Genomic DNA, 27,096 nt, shown 5'->3' with positions numbered 1-27,096 from the left:
ATTTGATCTACAAGCTTATAAGGCAAAACCATTTCGAGTTGGTGTTCATAATCTCCAACTGGCTTCATACTTTGTTACTCTGGGTTACGCAAATTGGACACTGCTTTCCTATTTCCGTTGCAAATCCAAAAATTTTAAGAGTGAGTTAGTCCTTTTATAATAAATTAAGGTTGTGAAGAAATCTTAAATATCATTCTCATTCCGCAAGTCCTAAAACTACAGAAGAACACACTCCCCTAATTAGGTGCTATGTTTTATGCTGTTTAGTACATGGAACTAATGATAAATTATTAAGCTTTCTGTTTAGTACTGGAGCTAACTGTGATGATCATCTTCGGCACTGCACAGGAAAACAGCAGCCATCATCCTTTTCTATAGCTTACATAGCTCTATAGCTGATATAGCTCAACTTGGTAACTTTGCCTATGTGACATAGTATTCATCCTTTGGATTCCAACCACATCTCTGGTCTGTTTCTAACCTCAAATCTCCTTTAGTCTCTTCTACTATCGTTTTAACTAAAGGATCTAAAACTATAGTTAAAGGGACAAGAAAAGCTTACAATCTTCCTTTATGACCTTTAGTTTCAGTTCATTTTGCAACTAAACATCCATAAAATATGTTATTTAATAGTAAACTGACCAAAAACTTCAATTTTTTAAATTTCCTGTTTTGTTCTTGTGCAGGACTGAAATATAGGATAGATATATAGCATCATTAACTGCTCACACTAAGGATTTACTTGTCCGCCTAAATTAAATGACCTAAATTTCATTTTGGTTGCCCAAAGGGCTGTCCATTTCTCGAAAAGATAAGCTTTTCCCTTACTTAAATACTTTTCCAATATTCTCCTATCAAGAGAGCACCATAGTGCCACATTTTGTACTTAAGTTCTTCAAATTATTCAGAAGTCAAATTCAATTTTCAAAATCTAAAAGACTTGAACTATTAAGGCCTTAATACCTGCCCAGTCAAGGTGAAACCCTTAAATCGGGAAGCGAGGGAGTAATACTTGTTATTTTGCATTTGAAAGTAATGACACTTGGGGATTTTTCTAATTCTGCAGTGAAGCAGATTTGTTGCTCCTTCTTAATAACCCTTTCCCAAACATTTATCATAAGTAATGGCATAGACTGGCTAACCATGCATTTAGCAAATTTCAGAATTGGCAGTGGTCACCTAGGCAGAATATTTTCATGCTTCTGAAACATCACTTAATCGTTAATTGCACAAGGAACATATCTCACATAGATAATAATACCGTACTGTATGCAAAACAAGCATGAGAACAAAGATCATCACGTCACCTGCCGTAGACCTCCCAAGCAGTAGCACGGAACAAATACGAAGAGCCTAAAAGTTGCAGCACAGATCCAGGGATGGAACATGGCTGCCCACAGAACTGGAGAGCATCAGTATTACTCCTACATTCATTCTCATGGGAAAAGATAACGGAACATTTTGGCTTCTTTAAGTTCTTAATCCATTGAGTACAAAAAGCCCCGTCCGAGATCATTAGTGAAGCCTCATCACCATATTCATTAATTAGATGAGAACTCAACCTCAGTTCCTGCAAAAAATGAATACAATCAGGACAAAGAAATCGACAACACAAAAAGAAACTTTATACTTTATAGATTAAGCAATGTCTATGAGCGAATATAACCTTGCAGACATTAATTGGGCATGTTGCAAGTTTCATGGAAGCTTTTGGACCAAATGAAAGCAAAGGTCTTTGCACTTGCTGCACAGTAAATGTCACGAGTTAAGTTTCCTTAAAAATTAAACATATACATCAACCATATGAAGAAAGTGAAAAGCCCTCTAACAATACAATGTTCAGCAATGACTCTCCATGATGAGAGGCATTAATGTTCCTTGAGTTAGTTAACAATAAATACAGAGAAAATATCTGGCTCAATATCCCAGATGAAACTAAGCATCTACAGCTGGCAAAAGGAACAATATATGTGCAGAGCATTGCAAGCGAACTTATAAGAATGTAGCAGATGGCATTTAAGCCCATCTCTGGCCAGGCCTTCCGATGGTAAGTGAAGTAGTGACACTTCAACCAGCTTCAAATGCATTTCACAGAATTACTTAATTCCAAGAAAGCAGGAAATGGAAGAGAAATATTATCTCAGCTGTCCACTCTCACTTTGTTTTTATAAAATTGAACAGAAGTTTGATTTGTGGCGATCTGGAAACTCTCGTTTCAGGACAAAATTCTGTTCCTCGTATTAAGCCAGTCTTGCTCATGTGAAGTTCAAAGCAATCTCCTAGTACAACTCTGTTCACAGTTGTTGTGTGAAGGTGACTTTCGTGTTTGAACTGAAGGGAAGTGCAAGAATAAGCTGAGAAATGAACAAATTCATAAGGACCGAACCATGAACAAATTTTGGCTCTTGGAAGATGTTGACTACTTAAAAATTAAGCATGAGCCAGGCATAAGTTCAATCACTTACAGACCTAAAATGTGAAACACGGGCAATGTGACCCTGGTAGTTTGACCATACTGGGATAGCTTACATTTTCATTTAGACAACTGACCTTTTCAAAGATTAATTGGAAGAACTGCATGCCCCTGGGCTATGCCTACAGTTTATATATGTCATTAAAAACAATAAAATAATAATCTATATATAATTTCAATTCCTTTTGGTCATTTGGGTTGTGTTATATGCATGATTAGAATAAGTACGAAAATGGATGGTCATATTTTTCCTTTATTTTCAAAATTAGAAGACATACTCACAGGAGTTTAAGAAAAAATGATGATACCACAAAAAATTAATACCTACAGTTTATTGTTTCTATTATGGTACCAATTTTTCATATACCTGCAGTTCAGCTATAGAACCCAACAGTTGATCTGAAACTCGCTACTTGATCAAATTACTCGCCCTGTCAGGTTCATAAACTATGAAAAGAATTTTTTACTCGTAAGTATTTGTTTTAGAAATGGCAATAATTTTCCTTTTCTGATAAGGTTATTATATGAAGAATCCAACTAAAGTAACAAGGGCTAGTTTTATCCTAAAAGTTCTAATACTTCTATATGCATTTGCTGCAGCGTTGAAGCACTCCAAGTAAAAGTTCGATAAGCATCAAATAGAAATCAATAGTCGGGCTAATCGTCAGCTAAGGGTCTGATACTGATCTTAAGTTTAGAGTTGTTGTGGAGATGTTTGGAAGCTAGAGGCGTTCCTGTTGCATACATTAGGGCTATTCAGGACATGTACGAGGGTGCTAAGACTTTAGTGGTGATAGCCTTTCCTTGAAGTTTTGCTTTCCCAAATATGCTTTCCTTTCTGTTTCTCTGGCGCATCACAGCACAGGGGGCTATTAATGGCTTCTAAGATACAACAAGTGGACCTAAGGATGTGGTCGATGACTCCCTGGTTGTTTACCGTGATACTTTAATTGTGATGCTAATCAATCCAACTAAGCACGTAATAGGAGTTTTGTTGTGCTCCCAATCACTGTCAGAACTTAAGATCAATTTAAGGATGATTCCAATTGTAATATACGAAACTAGAAAAGTCGAATCAGGTTTATAGATGTAAAATCAGCAATCCTTATGTATTTGTGGTTGCCTTTAGTTGCTAATCACAATTCATATCAGATCGAGCTCGGAGTCCCATTTTCACGGAGTTTGAGGAACCACTAGGAGGAGAGAAGAAACAATACCTCTCTAAGGGGTGTAAGTTGGAGCAGGTAATATATCAACCTATCTACTTACAACCTGTCTCTCATAGAAATGCCTGTAGCAAGGACTAAGAAAATTGAGCAGCTGTATAGGTAAGTTTTTCTCAGATGGAAATGGAAGTCAGAAAAAAAATTCACCTGCTGACAGGGGTAACATCACTTTGCCTATTAAGGATGGTCTGTTGGGGATGACGGATGTAACAGTAATTGAGTTTTGCTTGGAAATGGTTATGAAGGATTGAGGAGGAACAGAAAAGCGACATGGTCCATAGGACTTGAAGCGAAAAGCGAGAAGTGAAGCGCACGCTTTTTTGAAGTTGAGCGCACAATTCACGAAATTAAAAAGATCCAAATACATATATGAATTTAGTACTTATAATGAACAAATTGCAATTAAAAATAACTAATTTAATTGTTCAATGTACAATAATGTCAATATTAACCCAACTCCTCAAAGTTAAGATTCACAAAACCGGTTGCTTGTTGTTGAGCTCACTTTGTGCATCATAGTTTGAAGCGCACACTTCTATAAAGCGCATGGCTTCATCCATGAAACAATAACTTCTCGCTTCGGATCACTAAGCGAGGAAACAATGGATTTTAATAACATCGCTCAGGGATAAGTATTTGGAGTGTAAGCTTAGTGTTGGGGCTCATGAAGCAGAAATGGACGTGAAGCTGGATACATAAGTCATCCCCAGGAGAGATAGTTTCAAATATCTTGGGTCTGTGATACAGGGTAACGGGGAGATCGACGAGGAAGTCGCACATCGTATTGGAGCGAGATGGATGAAATGGAGGCTCGCTTCTGGTATTTTGTGTGACAAGAATGTACCACCTAGACTTAAGGGCAAGTTCTATAAACTGATAGTTAGACTGGCCATGTTGATGGAGCCGAGGGTTGGCCAGTCAAGAAATCTCATGTCCAGAAGTTGAAAGTAGCGTAAATGAGGATGTTGAGATGAATGTGTGGGCATACCAGAAAAGATAAGATTAGGAACGAGTATATAAGGGACAAGGTAGGTGTGGCTCCTGTAGAAGATAAGTTGCGGGAATCGAGGCTGAGACGGTTCGAACATATGAAGAGGAGGACCCTGATACACCGGCTAGGAGGTGTGAGAGGTTGAACATGGCAGGTCAGAGGAGGGGTAGAGGGAGGCCTAAGAAGTACTGGGGTGAGGTGGTTAGGCAGGACATGGCGCTACTTCAGCTCACCGAGGACATGACCCTCGATAGGAGGATGTGGAGGTCGAGGATTAGGGTTGTAGGTTGACAGGCAGTCTAGAGTAGTATTTTCCTATTCCGAGCCCCTTGCTATTTCACATTGTGTCATTATTTCCACCGAGATTGACTCTATTCTTATAGTGTCGTATTCTTAGATTTCTGTTATTGCACATATCTCCATTTGCGCCCATGTTTAATTACCTTGTTGTTGCTACTGTCTATTTATTGCTTCATTTTCACTTCTCTTGAGCCGAGGGTCTTTCGGAAATAACCTCTCTACCGTCATAAGGTAGGGGTAAGGTCTGCGTACACTTTACCTTCCCCAGACCCCACTTGTGGGATTTCACTATGTTTGTTGTTGTTGTTGTTGCTCAGGGATAAGTACGGGGAGTACGGAGAGCAATGGAGCATGCCAAAATTATCAAGCCCTTAGATAAAAGGCTTGTGGATGTGAATGTGAATGTTAAGCAACTGGGAAGAATTTGCTATACTATATTGTAGCATTTCGTAAGCCCCAATAATTTGGGATTGGACTTTAGTTGATTGATTGATGGATTGAGTAGCATTTCTGCAAAAATATTTAATTCAAGGGAAAACACATACAACAGTTTAGATTCCACTTAGTTTATAGATTTGAACCTTTTTTCCAACTGACGTGAAATGAATTTTATTTTTTTTAATAATAATAAATCCACTAATTCCAGATCTGAAACTCCAAGGGCAATGGGGTTTGCCCCTCTATTCTTCTCCACTTAAATATCATACTTGGTTCACTAACAGGATCCGAACTCATGACATGCACCGACCACATATCCCTCATTTTATTACCTCTCCTTCTGAACCTGGGGCATAATGTATCTAACACCTTTAAGATATCTCAAATAGGAGACAGATAAATGGGATGATGAAACTAAAAGTATCCACAGTCTGATTAAATAAAGTAAGAAATGCTAATATTACATTAAGTTCATGAATAATACCTTGTGCTGGCTATTTCACATACTCTCCAAATCTCAAAAGTTTACCATCCCTCCATTGGATTATCCAAAACCCAATAAAAAGATGTTATGTTACACTTTAATTGTCTTATCTGAGTGAATGAACATCCAAAAGCAACAAATTCAATTGAGTAATTTGTGCGACATATTCAAGGACACAAAATGAGTAACACCTTGCAACATGAATGAGCGAGAATGGGTACCGCTTCTATTTCTTACCGCCTTTACATTTTTCCACTTTACACATATACACTTTTTTCTTTAAAAGAAGGTGCCTTTACATAAACACACTTTACTCATGCAAATGGGTCTACCTTGGTGTATGGTATGATTAAAAATCACCATTAATTATTTGGTCACTGCAATGCATACACAAGAGAGTGATTAAAGTGCTTACAGTCAGGTCGAATTTAGCCATGGCAAGATGATTAGACGCAACCAGTCGTTTCAGCTTTAGACTTTCCGCTCGCTTTAAGGATCTTCTCAATAGAACATATAAGAGTTGTTGAGTGGATAATGAAGTTCCTATACTGGTTACAGGTGAATAGGATGATCCGATAAGCCCCCTCATATTTGAGACTCCAAATTCAGACAACATCTTGCAAATTGCTGCTAACGTGTAAGCAAGACAACTATCATTATTTTGCTGCATATGAAGAGAGGAGAAATATTAGATCTCCTAGTAAGGGATGTTATAAATTAAATAAAGAGGCAACTCTACAGGGAAAAAGTTATTACAGGCACATCAAGCCTGTTTATGGTTGAAACAAACTGAAATCTGGGAGGACCGGATAACCATATCCATTGCTCTCTCCTGGAAAGGAAGTTAAAAACTTTCTACCAGAGTTTTGATCAATACAGTGAAAGACAGGCCGAAACCATTGAAGACATTGACACTTCAACCGAGTTCCATTTGTGCCTTTTCATCAGCGGGATTCACATTTTAGCATTTAAAAACAATTCTGAATGGATTCAGCTGATATTGAAGAGAGGTCTCCGTTTTCTTGGAGCTCCTTCGCCAGTTGCTGTTAATGCATTGGTCACAAGGTATAATGTAAAGAGATGGATACCGTTTCGGAGATTTGTAATTTCAGTATCTTTTCAATTTTCTTTATTCAGAGTTTGCACGTTTGGCCATCAGCTAAGCAAGTTATGCAATTTGATAAAAAATGTTAAAGCTCCTCCCCAGATGGAGCCTTTTGTTCTGATTTAGATGATTGTTTAAACAACGGTTGAAGTTTGTTGTTTATACACCGGGAAAAATGCAACTGCTAAAAGTTACTTTCAGATATTTAAGAAAATAAAAATGAGGAGTTGCACTGGAAAGTGTAGAGACAGGATCTATGTAACTTCTGTTACAATATAAGATGTGACGGAAATTTTTAGGATACTGAAATAAGTTGCAGAGAGACCAAGAATGAAAATAGACGTAGTATTTTTTATGTATAGTATATGTAGATCTTGAAGGCAAACAACAATTGCGCTAATTTCCCCGGTATCCAATTATGAAAAGGTTCAATGGGCATCAATTAAATAGCAGTGTCCATTCATCATCTTGTGCAGACACCCCATGCAAGGAAATATTGCAAAACCAATCATCTGCCAACTAGTTGGTGACAAGAAAAAGTATTTGTTCATAATCCTATAGCACAATATAATGAAAAACGCCTAAAGAAGGAATGCAGGAAATTCAATGGTCTCCAAACTACCATCAAAAGATTGCAATATAATTGGGACTGCTATGATGATATACTTCTTTAGCATAGGAAAGGTGGTATACATCAATTGCATTTTTAACTCCTTGTTAGGATAAACTCTTTGAGACAAAATAGACAATAAAACTAAACTAGACCAAGATTAGGGACTTGCTTTAACTGAGTTAACTTCCAGTAAATTATGGGTTCTTCTGCCACTAAGTCAGGTCACTCAATATCATGTTTCCTTACAGAAGCAAATGCTCTACCCAGCAATTGTACAACTTGAGAAGAAACAAAACTTGAAACCGGTGATAGCTAACTGTGAAAATATGGCACATCAAAGGAGAGCTTTTTGTCCCAGATAAATTTGTAATTACCAGAAAGAAGAGAAAGAAGATTCTATCAAAGAGCATGAACAGCCGAAATAGCAAAAGATCCATGTAAAACAAGCAAACAGGATTTTCCCCATGAGCACTACGCGGCAAGAAACCAATTACAAAATAATCAAGAAATATCTTATAGAAAACTGTTGAGTTTGTCCCACATCAGTTGTGGGATGGGAATTTAGTCTCCTTATGTGAACTTGGACAATCCTCATCTCATCAGCTAGCTTTTGGAGTTGAGTTAGGCCAAAGGTCCATTTATTGTCAAAAACAAATGAAGGGAAAGGTATGTGCACAGAATAAGTATATGACTCCCCAAAGAATAGTTGGCCCAAAAGTACTCCCTCCATCCCAATTGTATGATACGCCTCCATTTTTGCAATGTCCGAAATGCTTGATTCACTTGTACAAATAATAATATTATCAACACTCTCGTTCTTTGATAGTTCTAATCATTTCAAAAAGCAATATTCATACAATCACAATATGCATTTCACATCATGCAAACTTATCAATTAACGATAATAATTCTATTCCTACTAATATAATAACAAGTCAATTACAACATTAAACTCCATGGTCATTCATACTATATTCAACAAAAAGAGATAGAAGAAGTATTATGCTAACTTGAGGTGTCGATGGTAGTTGAGTGGCTGAGTAAAAGTTAATTTTATATGGGTCCAGCCGCTTCGAGTTTCTTCCCCTTAAAGCACCATTAACTGACTTTATTTCTCTCCTTAAACTAGAGACAAACATAGCAAGACAGAAGAGGGAGCTCAACCAACCAAGCCTTCACTTTTGACTTGCTAAGTATTGGTCAACCAATCATAAAATGCCACTAGAAGTGATTAACAAAGCAATTTTTTTAAGCATTTTATCAACATTAGCTGTATCATCGCAAATGCATATGTTGATAGCCATTAAGATCCCGTGGTTTTAATCTTGGTTGCCTTTCATCTGAAAAATTTCTCAATATGACAAATTTGTATCAATGCAAGTGAACAAACAATATTATATGCCACTTTAGTGCACAAAGGAATAAAAGATCACATATAAGAGAAGGGAAGCCATAGTCGAAAAAAGGGAAGGAAAAAATATGGCCACCTGTTGAGACACACGAACAGCTTCTGTCAACACCTGAAAATATCAAGCAAATAGTTGTTATGCCAAAGTGCAACAGCAAAGATCCTAAGACCACTCCTACGCCCACCCTCACCTTCAGCACACCAATAAGGGGGGCATGACCTACATCAAAATCAATAAAGTATGAAAAACATAACATGGACAATGAAGGTAGGAAATGACGTTGAATATGCCTACCTCCAAAGCTTGTTTTGGGTGCCCAAAATGAAAATGCATCATTCCCAAGCATAATAAAGCAACTTCATATCTCCCAAAGCTATTGCAACCGGTTGAAGAAGAAGGTATAAAATCACATCCTTCCGTCCCTGCACTTTGGTAAAAATATTTCTCAGATCTATTTGCAAAGTGTTATCATGTGAATATGTGGTCTAGATTTATATCTGTCTAAATTCATCATACTTGAGTAAGGATAACCTTATAATATTGTAGTGCATTATGTATTTTATTAAGGAATATTTACTTATCTTACTAGTATGGAGATTGAATATTTACCATATTGTACGTAGCATAAGACTCCTTTATTAGGAGCACTTCTTTGCAAACTGTTTTATAAAATCGAGTTAAGGAGAAGTTTTTCTTATTTTCACATGGTACCATAGCCTCTACAATCTTGGTAAAGATTCAAATAACTTAAACTACTGGCGGGCTGTGCTGGACAATATGTTTTGCCCCCGGGCCATTGTTCTTCTTCTCTTCTTCCTTGTATCCAACACCACTCCTCTCTTCGACAACCGGCATCATTACTCTCCGGATGACCGTCCAGGCGATGCTCTTCTCTATGACAACTATTGAGGTGATGCTCCTCTCTTTAGGATCATTCATGGCGATCATTCTGATGGCATGAACGATCACACCGATAGATGCTACTAACTTCTATGCTATCAGTGCCCTCATATAAACCTTGAATTATTTGTCATTGTTCTGCAATTTAAATTAGGTTGATAATGTCTTGGAAATTTACAACACAATATCCTTTTTACATGGTTGAGAATAAATTCCTTTTTCTGTGGCGGGTGGATTCACTGCGTACTCTCAAACTCTTCAATTACATAGTAGTGCAAGAAGCACTTTCTTTCATTGTGTACTTACCAATGACTTTTCGGAGGAAAGGACTCTAGCATCGCTTTTTTGTGATTGTGCACTATCCCAGCGAGATTTCAATGTCAAATTTCTATTATTCCAATATAAGCAAACTCAAGTTGGTCTCTCCACTTTGACTTTGACTTTGAGGCGGTGCGTTAGAAACTTAGAATGTCAAGTCTAAATTCATACATGTCCTCATTGTACTTGAACAAAGAAAATCTTATAGAATATTATATAGAATACTGTAGGATAATCTTTATTTGATTACGGAATTACCTTATTAGCATAGAGAAGTATGTAGCCTAAGATTCCGATATAAGGAACATCTCTTGTAAATTGTTAAAAAGATTAAGTTAATGAGAAATTTTTCTTAATTTCACACTAGTAATAATGATCATGACACATTTAACCCAACCTCAAGCCCTGCAATTCTCTCTCTCTCTCTTCCTTCTTTTTTAAACCATAGTGTCCGGGTTGGCTTCTTTTTTAAACCATAGTGTCCGGGTTGGCTTATGCGCACCTCGACTAATTTCATGGGATACCTGTCACCTCCCACGAACAACAGGTACCAAGTTACTCTACCCACCAAAGCTTGGACAGATGCGAAAATATCTCATCGGTTTTTTTTCCTCGCTGGGATTTGAACCTGAGGCCTCATGATTCTCACCCACTTCACTGATCACTAGGCCATCCGTCCTTAAATTAGCATTGCTTCAATGAGCTATGGGACAATTCTTATTTTTCAATAGATTTAGGACACAACATCTATAAAAACCTTCTGGAATCATTGCTTAATTATACCTCAAACTGTATGTTTGTCAACATAACTTCTAGTCATTGCATTTACAAAAAACTTATTGATCCTAGGAATCGACCATTTAACTTGAAGATAGGACCAAATCATCATTGCCCCAAGGCCTAATTAGTCCAGGTTCATAAGCACGATAAGATCATCATAGATGATAAGATTGTCAGGAAGAAATTAGCTTGCTCGGTCATAGTCTAATCCCTGGGATGCCCATAGAATTGCAAGGGTAAGCCCCAAGCTCACATTATGGTTGCCTAGAATAAGTAAACAGAATATCATTCTTCAAACATCTAGTATTTCCTGGCAGATTGCTGGTGTCTTTGAGTAAACTTTTACCGGCTAACTACTGCTAGTATACTACACTGAGCATCATCCAAAGATTCTGCGAATTGCTATTAATGCAAACATGAAGGACGTTTGAAATGTAGATACAACATAATAGACGATATAAGTATACCTGTAATCAAAATACCGGTGGATATTTTCTAGAGCAGTATGATAGTCCTGATGATAAAGGCTATTCAAGTAACGCAAGAAGTGAACCTTCATAAAATGCAGAAAAAGTTACTTTAGAGACAGATAATACAAATTCTACTCAAATCCCCAAAACACATCACTTCATAGCATCTTACGCGATGTAACTCTGGAGCTAATTTAAGAAGGTCCTTCAATACAGACTCAAAAGCATTGAGAGTGAAGGAGCTTCCCTGCCTGAAAGAGAAGATAAATTATTTGCTTAAGAATCTAGACAAACATGATATGCTGACATAAGTATTCGATAAAACTTCAGCCACCTTTCAATTGTATCAGCTTGCTCCAAGAGATATCCTTGTATTTGCCAATTTGTACGTAAGAAAGCTCCAGTCTGAGAATCAACACAATCCGATGCATCACAAGAAGAAGATGCGCATGTGCTAACTTCTCTTGGCTTAGTGATTCTTTTAATTTGTGGCCCAGGAGAAGAATAATGATCTGCAACTCATGGCTAACTAACATTAAGCACTAAAAAAGCATAAGTATCGTTTATCTAGGCTTATTCATTTCCAAGTATTTCAGTAAGCAAGAACCAAAGACAGTTCAAAGCTGAATAAGATACCCGGATTACTGAGCATACATCAACACATCACATCTTAGGAAGGTAAATAAGACCACTACAGCAATCAGTAAAGGTCGGTATAGTCGCTACAGCTTCTGTTAATTTTACTTTCTGGAATTTCCTTAATATTTTCTACTGCATAAGAGGAAAATGCCTGTATATCCTTTATACTTCTATTGATAGTCTTAAAAATAAGTTATTCGTCTACAAAATCATCATGTCTTAGGCAGGTAAGTAAGTCTACTACAGCAATCAGTAAGGGTCTATAATAGCTGCTGCAGCTTTTGTTCGTGTTATTTTTCGGAATTCCCTTAATGGGAAACTCCCGTAAATTTGTATACCTACTGACCAAGCTTCTGAATAAGTTACTCATCTACACAGAAAAAGGACAAAACTACGAGATCCCATGAAGCTCTGTAGCCAACTGGATCTGGATTTCATAGAATGTGAACTAAATTCAACATGAGAATATCATCTGAAACTAGAATCCTGGTTTTGTTCGTCGTTCGCACAGTAAATCTGAATAGTGCTTTAAATTGCGTACTACCTATATGATGCACTAAAATCCTTGTTCATGTTGGAATAACTACAAGGATATTATCCTTGCTACAAATAGCTAGAAAATAATGTTGGAAGAAGCATAACTCTACTCTTTCTTTTGGAACACAAAGCCCTTTCTCATGAAGTGATAATAGCAGTATCCTCAACTGAATGATTGCACGTAAATTTTGCACCATACAGGAATCAATCTTTCCCAATGCATACAGATATGATTTTACTTCTACAAATATACCAAAGAAAAATACCTTCAATTGATCTAACTAAAGCTTTAGGTGCATGATTGTGGAAGGAAAGCTTTTCGTCAACCACATTTCTTGCTTCGATTTCTTTGTTGACTTTCTCAACAACAAAATTCTCCAAATCCATGTTCTCATAGTGCTTTGGTGCTTCAGTATAGCTATCAGAATCGTTGAAATGTGATAACTCATAAGGAGGATAAGCCGAGAGAGATTCCTTGCAATATGTTGCTACATTTGTCAAAAGATGACAGACAGCCTACACAGAAAAACAATCCAGAGATAAATGTTTATCAACCTTTCATTGAGTGGATTTACCCTATGCATGATCCAAGCAAAAATAAATCGCAATAGCAAGTCAAATTGGAAAAGTAAAATCAAAATTCAAATTGTTCAATAATAGCAATGACTGCACAAGAAGAATAACACCTAAGACTCATGCATTGAACTTTATGCTTCATTGGTGCCATTGTCTTGACAGAGCCAAGTCCTTCTAACAAGATAATGAATAGCTCAATAGTACCTCAAATGACAATAGGTTAAACGCAAGTAAGCAACGACGAACAAAGACTCCAAGATTGCTGCTAGGATCCAAAATGATTTGAGCGTCATCCATGACATTTGAATCAGAACCCCCAAGTATGCCTATTCATAATAATAACATAAATGATAAAACTTCGTAAATAAAAAGCTAAGCAGGTTACAAACTTAGATAAATAATAAGTTCCATTACCTCGCAAGTCATTAAAAAAGTTAAACAAATCGTCTGGTGAGGCTAAAGATGATAGCTTTCCAGCTAAATGGTCGCTCAACCAATGCTTCAGTACGCCTCCAATTTCATTCAGCTGTGAGATGAGTTCATCCAGCTTTGGCTCAAAAATATCCTCAGAAGACTGTTCCAAGAAAAAAGACAAATTTACTCTGTTCAAACAGCATTCTCTACACTGTGCTTGGAGATTTAGACCGCCAACCATTTTGCCCACAAAATCATTGATATATAGTCCTAAATGACTAATAAAATTCAAATCAGCATAATGTATACCAAACACCATAGAAAAAGTTTCAGGACCTTTTTTTTCTAGAAATGAAGAAAATTAAGCTCAAATCAGAAATTCTAACCCTATCAACATAAATCCAGTTCTAATAAAGTAAAAAGCAGCAAAAAATGCCGACCTCTAGGGGCTATTTGATTTGGTTCTTTTAGCTGATTACATCACTAGCTCGGATAATGAAAATCAGCGTTTAGTTATCATATAAACAAAACCACTTTTTCATAAAGTTAATTACATTTAAACTGCTTGCTGAATAACTAAATATTTATTAAACATGATATATTATCTTGAGTAGTAAGAAATAACTAATATTTATTATTTCAGAAGCTCCATTTACCGGATTTAACCAGCATCAATTTTCACCGAAGCAGTTTCAAAGTCAAAATCAGTGCTTAGTGTTGTTCAGTAAAAAAACACTGTCAGCAGAAAATAACCACGATTGAAACTGAATAATTTCTAATGGACTATCTAATAATCACTCAGAATTTGAAAGCTAGGAAGAGATAAAAGAAAAATTACCTTAGTGAGAGATAATAAGAATGAGGCGAGAAGATTGTGTTGAGAGACAGAAGAGAAAGGGAAAGGGACAGAGGTTTGGGAGGGAGGAGCATAGACTTGAATGAGAATGCAAATTGAGAGCTTGTGTGGTGTTATCGTGAATGCTCCCGGCGCCGCCTTCGATATCCCTGCCATTGCGGTTGCGGCGGACTTGGTGCGAGCGCGCCGATGGAGGGCTATTCTGATTTTAATTTTGAAATTTGAACTTTTGGTGGTTGTTCAAAGAAACAAAAAAGAAGAAAGATGTACGCTCGTAGTAACATGCATTGTACAAAGCTCTTTGATGATTGTACGTTCAGTTGGTTCTGTTCATTATCTTTTCCATTCAAATACTGTTTCCCCTTGTCTCTTTTTTCTTTTTTTCCGAAGGAGAGTGCCCTTGCGTATAGTTGAACTAGATAGGCGTGGGCCTGTGCTAGCACTGGCCCAACAAATTGAACACTCCCGATGCGCACCTTTAATGTTTTGTTTGAAAATATATATTGCAATTAGTTTGAGTAATTAACAATTTGGTACATTTATCTTTTATATATTTACTTAGTTAATAAAATTGAGCTTTATTAAAATTAGGTTATTACATGCCCCAATTCTCAAGGGAGCAAAAAATTGATGGTAATTACATGATAACATTTTGTATTTTTTCTTTTTAAAGTATATTAATAAATAAAATAAAAAACTCTTTTCCTTTTTATATTTGACTCTAAAAATGTTCTTTCTTGCTCCTGAATTCCCAATTCTATTCCAAGTACGCGTTCATCTTCTTATCATTGGTCCTCAATATTTGTGTAAAGTGTCCGTATTTTAAATTAATTTATATTCACTCTTAATCAAATTTAGAGGTTTTAGTTCTTTTCTATAGCTGCAATAGTAATTTTTGTGCCCAATCTTAATTCTCTTTTTTCTCTTAATTTCTTCGTTCATTTCCCCGAATTTTTCTTTTCCACCTTATGAGCTTATTCTCATAATTTAGATTTAGATATCTATTTTTTTAATTGTCTCTCATCTTCTATACTATTAGATAATTCATCTATCACAAATAAAAAGTTATCCTAATACAATGATGTAATCTATCATTATCAAAAAAGCCAAATCGGTAATAATATTATATTAATCTGCTCAACTAATCAAATAGCTTCATAATACTTCATTTAAAAATATTGAAATGCTACTTATCATTTCAGTTTTTCATATTACTATCGTATTTTTAATTTATTTTATTTTTATTAACCAATTGTTGAGTAAAAAAATCTAGCTTTTCAATAAATATGTTTTGTTGCTTCTAAAGTATTAAGTTTTGTATGATGTTTTATTAGATGAAATTTGTAAAAAATTAATTTAAAAAACGATTAGATATTCTATTTGCTTTAGAAATTAGTCAAAATGACCTTAAAATAAAATATATAAATCAAATACTTGAAATTAATAAATTAATAAGTTGATCTTTGTCAAACTTTTAGTCTCATTTTACTTGTATTTGATAGAGTATAATACAGTTTTCTTCATTATAGTTCAGTGTTGAACTTATCTAAAATATAACTAGTTTAATGATATTTCCAATTATTTTTAAGTTATTAAGTCTTTACTGAATCTACGTGATTGTGCAACAGTAAATTTGGTAGTTTAATATTGCATCATAATATGATAAATTTAATATGGTTAAGTAAAACACAATTTCCTTTTTCTATTTGAAATATTTAGGCCACATGTGGTTATTTAACAAAAAACTTGATGATTTTAAAAAAAATAATAATTTATAAACTTTTCCAAAAAAATTAGTCACATAATTTACATATAGTGGTAATTAACTATATACCAATTACAGAAAAATTAATATAGGTATATACAATTAGTAAATAGTGGCAATTGTAATAATACGAAGGATTGGAAAATGTAAAGATGAGAGAGAGACGGTTTAGGTGGGATGGGACGTGAGATCCACATAGGGGAGTACAAAGTAAAGCTGATGTGAGAAGTGTGCAGTGACAGACTATGACATAAGCAAAGGTCAATTTAGTCAAGGTATTCAAAAACTTATATAACACCTATAGTAATATTCCTTTTTAACCTGCCATAATGTTCCATTTTAGTTGAAATGACCAAATTATCCTTACAACCCCAAGCAGACATGTCCCCCAGTTGTGTGTTAACTCCCCCTTATTAGATAGAAATATTTACTCCACTTGTGGTTATTTAACAAAAAACTTGATGATTTAAAAAAAATTATAAACTTTTCCAAAAAATTAGTCACATAATTTACATATAGTGGTAATTAATTATATACTAATTACAAAAAGATTAATATAGGTACATGCAATTAGTAAATAGTGGCAATCTATTTATATATAATCTATTTATATATTTATATTTATATATAATAGGAGGGGCAAAGAAATATTATAATGGCAAGTGTCATAATATTAAATTGACACATATACTTTTTTTGGACAATTCTCCAATTTTGTTGGAGTTTCCAATTTTTGGCAATCTATTTATATATAATCTATTTATATATAATAGGAGAGGCAAAGAAATATTATAATGGCAAGTGTCATAATATTAAATTGACACATGTACTTTTTTGGACAATTCTCCAATTTTGTTGGAGTTTCAAATTTATTTAAAAAAATGTAAAGTTTTTTTTAGAATTTTTAAATTTTCAAACAATAGAAACCACCAATAAAAATCACCAATTACTCCCACTTCCTCCATTCCCCCTCCTCATGTAAAGTTTTTAAACTTTAAAGGTAAGCAACAGTTGACTTCAAAGACCACATTACTCGGCACTAATAAGAAAATAGAAACCGTAAAGGTTTAAAAATAACCTGAAACAGTACCTACATTATGGATTATTCATCCCCACTCCCTCCCTCATAAATGATTCTCCTCCTATTTTTCTTAATTACGAACTTTGTTCAATGTGTGGGCTTAAAATTTCTGCAATTTCACATCTTCAGTTCAAGGTATCCGTAGTGATTCTACATTCGTACACTGCGAAGTTCAATTTTGAAGTAAAATTTGAATTGCTAAAAGTTCGTCGGCGACAGTATTGTTAAACCATGGTTATGGATTCAGAATAATCGGTTCACAATTTCATCCAAAAAGGTGCTCTTTTTTTATTCGAAAAAGTGCAGCTTCTGCATTCCAATTTTAACTAATTTACTTCTAAGTAGGTTTTGTTTGTTTTGTATTTTTGCAGCATTTTTCACAAGGAGGATATGTGAGAGAATTCTTCTAATGTGATCGACGAAGGGAGTATATATTCAGTAGTAAGGTAAGTTTTATTTTGCCTATTTTCCCTTTATTTATCCAATTTGGGTATTATTCTTCTCATTATGTTGAGTTTAATAGTAGCAACTTTTTTGGATCTTCTTCTTTTTCTTCCTTTGAGCTAATTCTTTCAAGACCTTCGGCGGAAATCCTCTACACCACTATTTTTACCATTGCGCTAACTGCTAAGATCACTGCTTCTACTTGCGGAACAAATTAAAAGAAAATTCAATCTCAAAATTTTCATCCAATCGGACCTTCTTTTGGAAGAGTCTACTTCAATTCAACGGTGCAAACTTATGTTATTTCCTAATAACATTGATAAAACTGATAAATAGATGACATTCTTTCCCTCTAACTTTAGTGTAGATATATAAAAGGATAAGAATACAAACGGGAAGAAGAATTTAATTTAATTGCTCATCAAAAATAATACAAAAATAATAATTATCATCATTATTAGTAGGTTTATAACATATAATAAAACACAATGACTACAATGGTGAAATATATTATTTAAACAAAAGTTTTCAATGAGTACATGCAACATTTTCCATATGTTATAAGGTTTTCGAATTTGGACTAAAATATAAAAAAATTATTTTAAATGGAAAGATAAATAATTTTATGAAAAACATGTATAATGATGGTAAAGGACATTAGTTTAAACAAAGGATTTCAATTAATGAACGTATTGCTCTTCTAAAACTATGAATGTAGTATTACGATAACTTATAAGAATGTCTAAGAATCTTATAAAGCAATTAACTAAAATTTATTTGATTTCTCCAACAATAACATAATATCATTTTTGACCAAAAAATTATTGTAGTATCATTTTGACCAGAATATATATAACTATATATATATATATATATATATATATATATATATATATATATATATATATACGTATGTATGTATGTATGTATGTATGTGTGTGTGCATACACACACATAAAAGTAAGAATATAACATCGATATTTATAATCCACATATCTAATTGGAAGCTATAAGATTTCATAAAATAACTAAATAAGTAAGACCTATAAATCGAGTTACTGAATTAAGAATTTATTAGAAAACGAGTTGAATAAAAATCCTAATAATAATTTTGATTCTATCTAAGTCAAAATACCTTCTAATCCAATCGAAGATAATTTTCACATTATTTTTTTAATTATTAAAAGACATGAGTCTATTTTTCTCATATGAGGCTATTCTAAATATACATCTCTTTACAAAAGAATAACTTTATGATCTTCATTATGAGGACAAAATTGAAGATTTTAATGATGATGATTACGATGACAATGATGATCAAATAACAAATAAAGTTAGAAAAATACAAAATCAAACATTTTTAGATTTATTTAATTATAATATATTCGTATTTGTGTTGAATCGTATTATATTTTTAGATTGTGTGGAGCACAAACTATATAATTACTAGTAAATCAATTTATAAGAGATGTCAAACATATGTATTAAATAACAACAGTATTCCTTTTGAAGCATTCATAAAAGAGAGCATACAAAATAAGTATTCTTTTTCTCCTAACAGTACAACTATTGTCTATAATGCCGATGTTATCCTTTGTTAGTTTTTAACTTTCTCCTCTTTCATTTCTTCCATGCTTTCCCATTCCATACATGTATTATTGTCGTACCCCTTAATCTTTTATCGATTTCTAAAAGCAAAAAATTTCACAAGCTAAGGACTATTTTTCGTATTTTCCTTTCTTTTTATTTTTGTAGTATGACTATTTATTGAGGTTAACATCCAGCCTTACTCGCAGTTGGCCGCTGTATCTTTACATGGCCAAATGAGGTATTTTACATGACAAAACTATACAAAGCTATGCTTATACCATTTTTCTAACACAGGGTTTGAGTAGATTTTCCGAATGATAAACACTTAACGCCAAGAAAATTTATTAATAAGAGATGGATCAGAATAGAGGAAAGGCAATTTCTAAATCTTCAGGTCATTAGCTATATTATAAGAAGAATAATGCAAAGGCAAAAGTCGCGAATCAACAAAGATACAATAGAGAGCGAAAGGAGTTTGCATAAGCTAAATAATACTCAAAACAATCACAGACAAATTAAAGTACTAAATCCTTTCTTAGAGTTGTCGCATTCAACTCCATCGATCTTCCTCACACTTTGAACGGATAAGTATCACGAATGAGAGATCGATCCCGCTGTCCACCATCCTAAAAAGAAATTCAAAGACAACAGAAAAATACTAAAGTAATGAACCGACAAAATCTCTAAAGAGAGAAGGGCGAAGAAATTGGAGGAGGAAAACCTTAGTAGTGAAAACTCAGGAATTAAAATATTAAAGAAGCTAATAATATATGCTATGAGATTTTTTTTTTATTATTAAATATTTAAGTAACACAAATATAAGGAATAGAATCATGAGATTCTGAACATAAACATAAATTACAATGCAAGCATTAGAGAGGGAAAAAAAAACTTCTTACAAAAAGGACTTTAAATAGGAGGGAGGAGAAATAAAACAGTACTTAAAAAAGTTAAATTTTCATAATGGCAAGTCTGGGAGTCTATTCTCTTATAAGGTAATTACACCTTATAATATTTTTCCAGTAATAAATATAAATTTATTGAATAAAGATTATAAAATTTTAATCCACCAAAGGGAATAAATTTTACTTGATCAAATTGAAGCAAATTATAACTCTAGTCTCTAAAGACTGTAAGTAGAATTTATGAAATTATATGTCGTTCCGATGAAGCGAAGCAAATGCAATTCCCCTAATTGCCAGAGAGTACATATATTTCTTCACTCTACAAACAAAGCCTAAGCTGAAGATCAGAAAAGAAGAACGCTTGAAAGAAAAACCTAAGTAATTTGATGAAGAGATCATCTACGATGAAGTAACTATGATTATACGCTCAAACTATGAAGAGAAACATAGTTAAAGATCATAAGTCATAAAATGAGAAAATGATACACATATAAACAACAAAATATAAAAAAATAAAAAAACTCATGGTCACCATAACTTTTTATGTATTTACAACAGTAAAATTTAGAAATTATATCTCCGTCGAAGAATATATGACTGTTTTATTGTGATTACTACTATTAACTGCACACTACTCAATTTTGAACTCAACAGAAGTAATAGGCATATCAATAGTATGTTAGAGGGCAAACAAAAGCAAGTAAATATCATAATTAAGATATTTACCAACTATAATAAATACGGTGAGCAAGTGTAAGACCAGTATTTGTGTAGCTTGGGAGATTGAGCAAGCAATAAGGACAATGTTCCAACCACCTGCATGAAAAAGAGAATCCAACTTTGATAAAAGATCATCCACACAAGAACTCCTAGAGAAAAAGTAAAAGGTGGACAAGGGAAAGGAAAATAAAATAAAATTAATGGCCAATGCATTATGAGCAATATCTAGGAATCTGCTCATAAAAAATGAGAACTAAAAGGTTAGGTGTTAAGAAATATGCAATTCTTGTCATAAACACACTTCCAAAATAAATCAATATAGTTTAACTAAATAAGGGATTTTAAGAACAAAATAAAACAACACATGAAGTTAAAAAAGGTAAATATATTTTCCTTTAGGCAATTTAATATATTTTACATTGTAGCAATATCTATCGTGCTGTAAATTATCGATGAATATCAAAAATAAAAGACCATTTTTGACGTATATATAAATAACTTCTCCGCCACAACTCTAGTTAATTTTTCTTCTTCTTGGGATCTAGTAGCCAAAGCCCCATTCAATATCATGGTGTTCAATGCCACACCAAGAATTTTATTAAAAGAAAATTTACGTATACGTTTTTTCCTTTTTCTTCACTCAACTAAATTTCTCACAGTATATGATTTTATATACACTATACAGAGTCATTCTTTATATTACCACTATAAATATCCAAATCAGCTACGCACATAAAATGGTCTACATATATAAAACAATAGGTACATGCCTCGACACATAAATAAGACAGGAGGACAATAAAAGTAAATTTAAATGAGTTAAAGATATTATGTCATCGGTATACTACACATAATATCTTTACCTAATAAGTTACTGGTAACACGGTAATCCTCCATATTGTCTCCAAAATCATATGTCGTTTCATATACATCCTCGCTATCATTAACAAAAAGTATGTCTGATATCTGATTCACAACTAAGACATTAAGCTAAGTTGTGGCAATCTGCCGGTGGCTTTAAAACTATTGTAGAAGAGAATAGGCTGGCATTATCTCGATACATATCAAATGACTTCCATAGTATAATCTTTCATCATAAAGAAATTAAATGCAGGTTAGCTGCTATAATTACTAAAAAATCATATAAAATGACGCCAAGTTATTTAAAGATCAAATCTGAGCTGTATAATCTAAAAATGTAAGAAAAATAATAAGTAGTTAATAATTAACAAAGCCAAATACTAAATTGACTTGAAAGGAGTTTTAGAGGGATTCAAATGTTAATTGTGTCCAAGCAGCAAAATTACAACAATCACATTACACTATTGTTCTTGACAAATAGAGTTGAATATATTAGCCTTCAAGTCCTAGTTCACATTCAAATAAGCATTGAAAGATTTATCAAGAGACCATGAGTGCAACAATAACAGGTTTCTCAGTTTATAGTTTAGTTTTTGATGATAAATGTTGCACTTAAGAACTTTAAAAAGTTTGGTTTAAGATGCTTGATCAGATATCTGCACATAATACACGAAGAAACATAAATGAGTGTGAGCACGTGATTTTTGCTTCACGATAATTACTCCAAAAGAAATCAAAAAATAAAGCAAGTTACCTTCGGGTACAAATCTTGAGAGTTTGCGTGACATTTTAGTAATTATTTTGTTCGTAAATGTTTACCTTATTGCAGTTTAAGTAAAAATACAAAAATACTTGTTGCATGCATATTTAGGATTAATTGAGCCTTTAATAATTAATTAAACCATAATTTGGTTTTAAAAAGCGAAAATCACAAAAATATGCATTTTTATTCTATTTGTTGTCATCGTGTGATTTTATTAAATGTTTTAATTTGTGTGTTAATTGTCGTTAAGTGTTAATTAATATCTGTGTAGTTTAATTTTGATTGTTATTTAATTAGGAATTTTTTCTCTAAAGAAAAGAGTGCAAAAAATTGAAGAAAATATCGGATTTGGGCTTCACAATTAAACCAAAAGAGCAGGCCCAATGTGTGTAATAACCCAGTCCAGGACCAGGTCTCTCAGCTGTCTCCCAAACGACGTCGTTTGGATGCTTTCAATCTGGACCATTGATCAGTCAGATCTAACGGTCCAGTTCAGTTCTTTCATTAATCCAAACGACGCTGTATGATTACAATCAATCAGGGCTGTCTTTTCCCTTTAATCCAACGGTCCCGATCAATCCTCTATACCCGACCCACTTCATCCCAGAGACCGACCCAGTCTCATTTAATCAAACGGCACTGTTTCCCCCTTAACGAAAGATCCTGGCCATCGATCCCACCTCATTCAACGACCAGGATCAATTACCTCACCCCGTATATAAGTCCTAAACCATACCCCACACCCCCCAAAGCCATACCCCCCTTCACCTCTTCGTCTTTGAACCTTCAAAGATCAGACATGTCCGCCGCCTTCAACCACCGTCTTCCGCCCACGGGAAATCGCCTCACGGCGGTTCCGGTGGTCCAAATGACCCCAGCTTAACACCCTCGACTCCTCTTAACCTCCCCATTCCAAATCCATAACCCATATCTCTCGAATCAGGCCCCAACGTCTCGAATCTTCGATTGAATGTTGGCCTGAAAACCCAACCCTTTCCGATGGCTACCAAATTAACACCATAGCTTCTCCTGACTATCCTAGTCATAGATCCGGTAGTAGTTTAGGTAGAATCTTCCTGGAACTGCTCGAATCTTCATTTGAAGATTCGAGCAAAATCTAAAACTACCCTAATGTACCCCAAAATCACACCAGTCACTCTCCTGACCTTACTTGTAACCAAACCAAACTTGGTTTGGTTCGAATCTGACCAGAAATGATCAAGCCCCAAATTAGACCTTCAAGAACCCTAAAATTCCAAATCATGGAATCTGCCCAAATTTAATAAAATGTTGGGGTCTAATCGACCTTAATCGAAGTATTTTCAGTTGAGAATACTTCGACTAAGGTCTGTTCGATCTCAAAGTGTCCGAATCAGAGTTTCGAAGACTGGGTCCGTATAATTCTGTTATTATGAGGTATTTCCTTTTCTTTCCTTCGTATTTGCTTCTCTACATATCTGTTTATCTGCTGTATTGATTTTAAAATTTCTTTTGGTCAATTGACCTTGTTCATATTCAATAGGATCAATTCTGTCATTTGTTTAGGTTCGATATGATTGTTATGTGTTATAATTTGTATAATCGATTAATGAGTTGCGTCGATTAATTAGTTTCCAGTTAATCTATGTTTCTGTCAATACCACTGAAATTGCCTGTGAATTGCCTAATTGTCTAGGGTCTGATTGTTTAGTATCAGTTTTTGTAAGCAGTCCATTAATTAGTTTCGTCAATTAATTCACTCTCGTTTGTTAAAACAGAAAGTTTGTCAAACGTTGTTGTGTATATTTGATCCGTGGCCATTTGGTTTCAGGGCATTGTCATCCTAATGACAATGAACTTGCATTCCTGATGTTTGCATTCATGTGCATATTGATTAAATATTTCAGTTTTAGTTTTAGGGATTGTGTTAAGTTCTATGTTGTGTTAAGTCTAGATTGATTTAATTCCAAGTTCATTTTTTCCAATTGATTTCTAACTTTAGTCCTTCAGTAATCGGAAATAAGTTTGGGTACATTTGAAAGTCAAGTTTAAATTTTAAATCTTTGTTAAGGTTGAAAACAGATTTCAGATTTTAAAAGTTGTAATGCAATAGTGTTTGTGTTAGGAGGGCAGTAATATTAAGGGTTTTCAGGGGCAATTTGGGATTGAAACAGTTAAGTTTATATTTTAGTATTAGTGCTTTGTTAATGGGGGTATTAACTAATACATTAATGGGGAACAAAAGGTAATGGGGGGTTGTTTAAGTGGAAAAGGCAGTCTTAGTGGCGGTGAGTGGAAAAATTCTGATTTTTAGTGGGGAATTCTGATTTTTTTGAAAGGGAAAAAGGCCGGGCAGATTGTATAAAAAGGGGGGCAGACTGAAAAAGAGGAAAAAAAACGGGACTAAAAAAGAAAGAAGAAATCTGGAAATACTGGAAAAGGAGAGGAAACAAATTTAGAAAAAAAATCTGAACTTTTACATTAAGAGTTAGAGTGTTGAGTTTGAACTTTTGCACTAAGAGTTGTTAGGCTGCTGTTCCTAAGTATTTGAAAATCAGAAAACTTTTGTTTCCTTGCATCTGTCTGTGTTTCATTTTGGTACTGCTGGGTTTTCAGTTTCGTTTGAGCTGGGTTTACTGGTTGTTGTTGTACTGTTTGGTGCTGATTGTCGCTGTTGTTAGCTACTGGTCTACTGATCTTCACTTTCTTCTTCTGTTTCTACTATCAGGTACACTTTCGAATCATTGTGATGCGGCTGTTGTAGTGAAAAGAAATACTCAAGTAGTCAAGTATTTAATTTGTATTTGCATGTTTAATAGTCAAATGATAGGCAGATGTATAATCTATCTTTGTAATTCAAATTAAGAACATGGACGATGGAATTTATATTTGGCTAGAACTATTTTCTTTTGATTATAAACTGTAATTTGTAAACTCTATTTTATTTCGAATTAAGTATATTGAGTTATTAGAATTAAACAAGTTTAGGTAATCCTAATTGGAGCCGGCATCAGTCTGAAATAACAAGTTAATCGTGAACCTGCTGATAAACCTAGTTAAGGCATAAATTTGGACTAATTGTGTGAATTAGGTATTAATGTTTGGTTCAGGCAGCTCGTTTGTTTAAAAAGGGGATTTGTTTGGTTTGAAGGGATAATTGTTTGAATAGGTTTAGTTCTGCCAGTTTTAGGCAGAAATAAAAAGGCCATTAATTTTATAGAATCCGTAGGCTTGACATATTTGAAGTGCGATTCAATGTAGAAAGGATAAGAACCTTAATCCAATAGGTTATCCAAGTTAACGAGTTAGCTTCAACAAACTTTTGTAAGCATCAGTAATTAAGGTGAGTTTAGTTTCAAATAGTTGAAAAACATTTAGTCCCAATGAATCAATTCGTCTAACCATGCGAGTTTAATCTAGCTATAGGTTAATTAGTTTTTTTTTTGAATATGTTATTTGTCGATGTTGCATTTTATTTATAATTTCAATTTCAGTAATCTTCTCTTCCAATAACATTTGTCTTAATTTAGCAATTAATATGTCATGTTTTTTAGCATGTAATTAACTAGGATCATTTTCTTTTATTTTAGAGAACAACTTAAATAGAAATGTAGTCGCTTTAGGACCTTTCTTTTAAAAAGAATGAGATGAGCCTCGCCGAGTAAAAATATAAAAATTGCGGGGCCCTCGGTAAATATTTACTTTAAAAATTGCTTAGACTTCGGAATGGACCGTTTAGCAAACTCTCACGGCCATACCCAATGTAAATGATACGCTAGTCGCTTTAGGCGCGCCTTTAATAATTTAATTTTCTTAAAACTCGGGTGCACATTTATGTGACCTAAATCCAAATCTTAACAGAGTCGAAATATGTCGATAACCACGGGTACATTGATGTGACGTGGTTCGAGATATATTTTCACGATGTTGCAATTCTCTATAAAAATAATAATAACAATAAAGCGGTTAAAAGTTGAAATTGCACTATTGTTTTTGAACAGGTATTAAAAATCAGATATTTTAGCCATTACAACAGTTTAAGCGAATGTGCTAGAACCACGGGATTCGGGGGTGCCTAACACCTTCCCTCGAGTCAACAGAATTCCTTAGAATTTCTGGTTCGCGGACTTCATTTGGAAAGTCGAATATTTTCCTCGATTCGGGATTAAATTGGTGACTTGGGACACCCTAAATCTTCCGAGTGGTGACTCTGAATAAATAAATAAATCCCGTTTCGATTGTCCTTTAATTGGAAAAAATTCCCTTCCGCTCCCTTTTAAGGTGGCGCGGGCGAAAAAGGAGGTGTGATAGCTCTGGCGACTCCGCTGGGGAAGTAACCCAGAACTACCGGTTCAGAGTTAGAAATTCGAGCTTGATAAATTGTTGTATTTTGGCTTTATTATCTGATATTCTCATATGATATGTGCTTAATATGCAAAATGATGCTTTTTACTGCTTT

General features: G+C 34.1%; 1 protein-coding gene and 2 long non-coding RNA genes across 9 annotated transcripts in view; 1 reads left to right on the top strand and 2 right to left on the bottom strand.

The window, feature by feature from the left end:
• Nucleotides 1–14,813, bottom strand: part of LOC107774517 (anaphase-promoting complex subunit 5) — a 29,050-nt gene extending 14,237 nt beyond the window's left edge. The window contains exons 1-12 of the mRNA XM_075251377.1: nt 14,512–14,813; nt 13,674–13,833; nt 13,464–13,585; nt 12,950–13,199; nt 11,842–12,019; nt 11,680–11,758; nt 11,505–11,590; nt 9,334–9,466; nt 9,118–9,150; nt 6,328–6,576; nt 1,667–1,744; nt 1,308–1,570 (exon numbers count right to left, since the gene is read on the bottom strand). Coding sequence (XP_075107478.1) covers nt 1,308–1,570; nt 1,667–1,744; nt 6,328–6,576; nt 9,118–9,150; nt 9,334–9,466; nt 11,505–11,590; nt 11,680–11,758; nt 11,842–12,019; nt 12,950–13,199; nt 13,464–13,585; nt 13,674–13,833; nt 14,512–14,685 — 1,805 coding nt within the window. The 5' untranslated portion in view covers nt 14,686–14,813. The remainder of the gene's footprint in view (nt 1–1,307; nt 1,571–1,666; nt 1,745–6,327; nt 6,577–9,117; nt 9,151–9,333; nt 9,467–11,504; nt 11,591–11,679; nt 11,759–11,841; nt 12,020–12,949; nt 13,200–13,463; nt 13,586–13,673; nt 13,834–14,511) is intronic.
• Nucleotides 14,814–17,341: 2,528 nt separating this feature from the next.
• LOC107774516 (uncharacterized) lies at nt 17,342–25,514 on the top strand. Its single transcript, XR_012708503.1, has 3 exons — nt 17,342–17,652; nt 17,747–17,821; nt 25,366–25,514. It is a non-coding gene; the product is annotated as an uncharacterized LOC107774516 (long non-coding RNA).
• Nucleotides 19,789–27,096, bottom strand: part of LOC107774515 (uncharacterized) — a 28,647-nt gene continuing 21,339 nt past the window's right edge. For all 7 annotated transcript variants that reach the window (XR_012708501.1, XR_012708496.1, XR_012708498.1 and 4 more), the window contains 2 exons: nt 21,041–21,130; nt 19,789–20,035 (listed from right to left, as the gene is read on the bottom strand). This is a non-coding gene — a long non-coding RNA (uncharacterized LOC107774515). The remainder of the gene's footprint in view (nt 20,036–21,040; nt 21,131–27,096) is intronic.

This window comes from Nicotiana tabacum, chromosome 1 (assembly GCF_000715075.1).
Source record: "Nicotiana tabacum cultivar K326 chromosome 1, ASM71507v2, whole genome shotgun sequence".
Classification (NCBI taxonomy): domain Eukaryota; kingdom Viridiplantae; phylum Streptophyta; class Magnoliopsida; order Solanales; family Solanaceae; genus Nicotiana; species Nicotiana tabacum.
Note: the sequence above shows the minus strand (reverse complement) of the source record. Positions and strands in the feature narration are given on the sequence as shown.